Raw genomic sequence first — 5,097 nt, forward strand, 5'->3', positions numbered from 1 at the left:
TGCTACCGAGGCCATGCCTGGACTTTCCTCTTTGACTCTGGGCCCCTGGTGGGGTGCAAGGAGCATTTCTCCTCAGTGATTTCTGCAGTGGTCCCAGCTTTGTCCCTGTTGAGGGTATCACAAAGCTCCCCAGGGCTTTGAAATGGACCTGCATGTGGCTGTCAGGGCTCCTGCAACTCCCAGTTGCTGGAGCAGGAAATGATGGGTGTCAGACTTACTGAAGGTGGTTCCAAATAATTTCCCCACCCTTCCTGGGTGACATAACCACAATGCTCTGTAATGTCCTTGCTCTAAACATCTTTGTTATATCTCTTCTGCACTAGTTGCTGTGGGAAATCACAGTTGCTGGGAGGGCAGAGGCGGAGGGGATCCCTGCCATCTCCCCCAGCAGGGCCAGGGCTGAGGAAGGGGTAAAGTTTCTCTGAGTCAGGCACAGGGATGGCCACAATCAGGGCCATTTGGACAACATTATAAAATGTGAGTTTCCCCTCTTCTCCCTCCAGATACACCCCAATGATGACTGCCTTCTCCTGGGTCTGTAGCCGTGTGTCAGCCTCGGGGGGGTGGTACCGTCCCGCTGCTCTTCCCAGGGCCCAGACGCCCTCTTTGGGTCGTTCCTCCACCTCCCCTCGTATCACCTGGTCCCTAGTGTCCTCGCTCAGCACACCCAGCTCCCAGTCCTTCCCATCCCCTACCTCCACCTCCCAGTAAGCCCGCTGGGATGCAAACCCTGAGGACCCCACGGCAATGCAGGGGGCTAGCCCCAGAAAGGAGGGCCGACGCTGGACGCCTTGGCCATGCTTAAACATGATGAGTTCAGGGTGCTGGTGGCTTGGGTCCAGGGTGATGGTCACTGTGGAGAGAGCAGGACAATCTTATTATCCATGAGGCTTGCTATGGTCCACCAGTCCCAGAGGGAAGAGCAGCTCCTGGCCTCGTCCTGCCCATGTGACCCAGGTGTTGGAGACTGGGCAGAGACCTGATGGCCTGGTGCCATGCACGGGGCCATGCCATGCTATTCCCAGCCAAACATCCCTGCACAGCTCTGAGCATGAAGAGATGGACCCAAGCTGCCAGGGTGAGCCAGACTTGGCACCACGGGGCACACTTTCACCCCTTTCCTGGCGGGGGGATTGCAATCCCCACAGCTCCCACAAGCCCCAGCACTCACCCCAGTAGCTCCGTGCCCTTCGGATAGCTGCAAAGGAAAGCCATGGGCACAGTTAGGAGAGGGGCCATGAAGGTGGGGKTGCATGGACCCTCCCCCCCAGCCTAGGAAGCTCTGGGGTGGCTTTTGGAGGCAGAGGAAGATATGCCATGTGTTGCCAGGGCCAGGTGCCTCCTTGGGTCTGCAGGTACCCAGGGAACCTCCTGGTGACAGGCAACCCCACAGCCCTGACCAAGAAGTTGGGCGGGAGGTGGGAGGCAGTGCTGGGATTGGAGGTGCATGAGTGGGTGCAGAAAACCCCATGGAAAAGGCCACAAAGCATCGGCTCTTACCCAGCTCTTCCGTGAGTGTTTCTGAAACAAAAAGAGGATCTTTAGCATCTGCAATCTCTCACAGRAGCCCTACAGGCACTGCTCACCCCTCCTCAAGGCAGGCTGGTAGGAGGACCCTTGCCTRTGCTGCTTGCAGCCTTCTCACACCCCAGGGATGCCACCCACTGCCTCTTGGACCTCTTCCAGGCACATCCCTGCCTGGMTGCCCCTAGTTCTGGCCGGTCTCAAGCTGTGGTAACAGCGTAGAGGGGACCTGGAGCTACCGGATGCCCATGCACTCTGTGCCTCACAGCCAGGAGTGCTCTCAGATTTGTCCTTGACTTTGGCCCACGATGGCTTTTCATCATGGGGACACTATGCCCAGCCCTGAGCTGCCTAAGGCCCTCTGGCCCTGGTTTCAAGCTGCTGAGGCCTGCTCTGGCAATACTAAAAGGCTGTCCTGAGTGAGGACTACTCATCTTGCATGAAGGTTCAGGGAAGGAAACATCAGTCCACCCCTTGCTGTCTCCCTCAGTGACTGCTACGGGTGCTGCACTGTGAGGCAGATGGCGAGGGCAGAGTAGACAACCTGGAAAAGTGTCTGGGGCTATGTGGTGTCATACATGAACTTCCTTTCTGGGGGCTGATTCTTAGTCCACCCCAGCTCACRGGAGACTTCAGGAGGTGCTCAGCATTGTTGGGGGGTCAGTGGGATCCTATCCCATGCTTTTTTGGTAGATCCCCTTTTTCTTCTCTGCAGATCTCACCTTTCCACTTGTGAAGTTCCACATTGTCTGGAAAGGAAGAGGAGGAGATATTAGGGGCATGGCCATGAGCCAGTGATGCTCCCCTGGTGGGGCAGTATGTGAGGCACCAAGGTGCTTCTCTGGGGACCCGAGCTGGGCATTGCCCTGTCCTGGTCCCAGGGAGCTCGCATAGCCAGGGAGGTGGTTGTATCTCTCCCCAAGGAGGAGCAAACCCACCAGCACTCGGGAGCACTCCCAGTACCTGCTTCCATGGTTCTTAACAGCGTTTCTGCAAGAAGAAGAAGGAGGTGTTGGTGCAAAGCAGAGCCCCTGGAACAGATGCCACGTGCCTGTCATGCAGGGACTGTGTAAACACCCCATAGTCTGCTCCACATGGGGCCAATACTCCCAGTGCCTTGGGTCATCCCCAGGGTCTGCAGAGCCCAAGGTGGCTGGAGGTGATGGAGCCCATCTCCCAGGTGGCCCCCCGTGGCCTCACCCTACCCATGCTACAGGAGGGCTCACAGTACCCTCGCTGGCCATGCCACCCTCCATTATAGGCATCTGTTCAGCAGCAAGGGGCTTGGCCAGACCTCGCCTGGTTCCCACTGTCGCTGCTGGCCTCATGTGGAGCACAAGGGGGCACAAGGCATGGCAGGAGGCACAGGACACCTACCCTTGTCTAGGAGAGCTGCCTCCTGCTCAGCTTTCCTGTTGGCCGCCTTCCCCTTGGCTGCAAGAAGAGCAAGAGATGTCTGTCAGAWGGGACAAAGCCTGGAATAGCAGGTCGCTCTGTCAGGACTCACTCATCCCTGCATCCAGCAGGTGGGATGCTGCCATTCCCCTGAACAGACACCYCCTAAGCTGGGCCTTTGGTGAGCATCTGACGTGTCCCACGGGATGGGACGGGGCATGGAGCCAAGCTCAGGACACATTTCAGGGTTGGCCAAACTGGGACAGGCTCCCTTCACCCCTGGTGCAGCAGATCATGGCAAACAGACACCCAGTGTCCCCCACAGTGGGTGCTGCCTTGCCAGTGTATGATGTCCCTGCTCCCTCCACCATGAAAGAGCCTGGGCCATCACATCCCACRCTACATATAGGGAAATGCTCCTCAAGGCCAACAGCTGTAAAACCTCTGGCCCAGCATGGACCTGTCCCCGCAACTCCCCACGATCATGCAGCCAGTGGTCCCTCAGGGGCAAAGCACAACCCAAGACCCTTCCCCTTACCTCGGTGGGCAAAAAATGCACCAGCTGCAAGGGCCAGGAGGACCAACAGTAGCAGCACACAAAAGGCAGGAAGCCAGGGAGATATACGAGGGAAGATGTCTCCTGGTAGCTCCAAGAGAAATTGTAGAGATTATTCAGATTGCAGCAACACTCTACTCCCTCCTACTCCCAGCAACTAGCAGCCTGAGCTACCCAAATCACCTATCCTATCCAGCTGGCATATGGCATCCTGCATGCCTCAGCTCTCCATTTTTTCAAAGGAGAGATGGGGGCTGATATATTGGCTTTTTGCAGTCTCTCAGAAAAGTATACTGTTTGCAAGATTTCCTCCAAGTTAGACCACACAGTGAGGGAATTTGGACATGCACAGTGAGAGAAAGGGAGCATGCTGATAGAGCATGGTGGAGATCATGTTAATCAATGAAGATCCCTCCAAGAAGTCACTTTTTGGTGTCTCCACACTCCCTTCTCTGCAGGAGCTGGGGTTTATTCCTGACTTGCCCTCAGCTGCGGTTTTGCAAGCTGGGACTCACCTCCAAGCTCGATGGCTGAGTGCTGCTCAGTGCCTGTCAGGCTGTTTTGTACAATGCACCGTATCTCACCAACATCCTTTCCTCCAAGGACAGTGATGTGGCTTTCCACAGTGTAGAGCTGCTGCTGCTTGTCCTGCGTGATGGTGGTCACTGGCTCCATTGCTAGGGTCTGCCCATCCTGTGTAACCCAGCGGACTGTAGGCTCAGGGAACCATCCAGTGGATTTGCATGACAGTCCYAGCCCCGACCCCCCAGGCACTGTCACAAAAATGCGTACGGGTGCAGTAGCTGCAGGAAGAAGAGAACAGATGCAGATAATATGATGCCTTGGGTGACAACATCCCTACCCAACCTTGTAGTCTACCTCCTTTTTTGGCTGCTCCTGGAGTATTCTCTTAGCAATGAAGAAGGATTGATAGTGGAGGTTTCCCTCCTGGCTAGAGTTGCATCTCCTATCCCAGACCACTTTTCTCTTTTCACTTAATCATGTGTTGAGTCTTACAACCCTTTTTGAGGGCAATGATAACACCAAGTCAGACAAGTCATACATTCCTATGGAGGTCTGTATCCCCTACCTGCAGCCTCCTTCCTGGGCTTATGTAGGCAATGCCTGCTGCTCGAGAAGACCCTAGAGTGCCCACAACTGCATCTCACCTTCTATCTTGAGCTCGATGCGAGCCTCATAGTTTCCTTCTGCACTTTTCACAAAGCATTGATACCATCCAGCTTCCTTCACCTTCAGACTCTTCAACTTCAGAGAGAGGTTTCCCCTGATGAACTCATGGGGGAACAACTCCGTCTGGTTCTTGTAGCCTCTCCCTGGTAGCTCCTGGTTTCCCCTGTCCGTGTAGCTGTGTATAATTACATATTCAGATTCGTATTTCCTCCAGAGCAGCTCCATGTCACGTAGGCGGACAGGGGGTGAGAACTGGCAGGGCAAGATGATGTCCTGGCCAAAAGACCCCACGACTGGCTGCTGGGAACTGGAGAGGGAGACTCCATCTGGAAAAAAAGCAAGATTAATATGAGTGAGACAGGATCCCAGCTCAGGTGACCAGAAACAATTTGGCATCCCTGGAAGACCGTGCACCCCATGTTATGCAGGGT

General features: G+C 55.3%; 1 protein-coding gene across 1 annotated transcript; it reads right to left on the reverse strand.

The window, feature by feature from the left end:
- Positions 1–290: 290 nt before the first annotated feature.
- Positions 291–4,891, reverse strand: LOC146587828 (butyrophilin subfamily 1 member A1-like). The gene is made up of 6 exons (XM_085318939.1): positions 4,645–4,891; positions 3,991–4,278; positions 2,902–2,958; positions 2,247–2,273; positions 1,501–1,521; positions 291–853 (listed from the first exon to the last, which is right to left on the reverse strand). Exons 1-6 carry the CDS (start codon positions 4,889–4,891, stop codon positions 291–293), a joined length of 1,203 nt encoding a protein of 400 aa, XP_085175065.1.
- Between the last annotated feature and the right edge of the window lie 206 nt (positions 4,892–5,097).

Source organism: Rhea americana, unplaced genomic scaffold, assembly GCF_003343005.1.
Source record: "Rhea americana isolate MKP2758 unplaced genomic scaffold, rheAme1 scaffold_563, whole genome shotgun sequence".
Lineage (NCBI taxonomy): Eukaryota > Metazoa > Chordata > Aves > Rheiformes > Rheidae > Rhea > Rhea americana.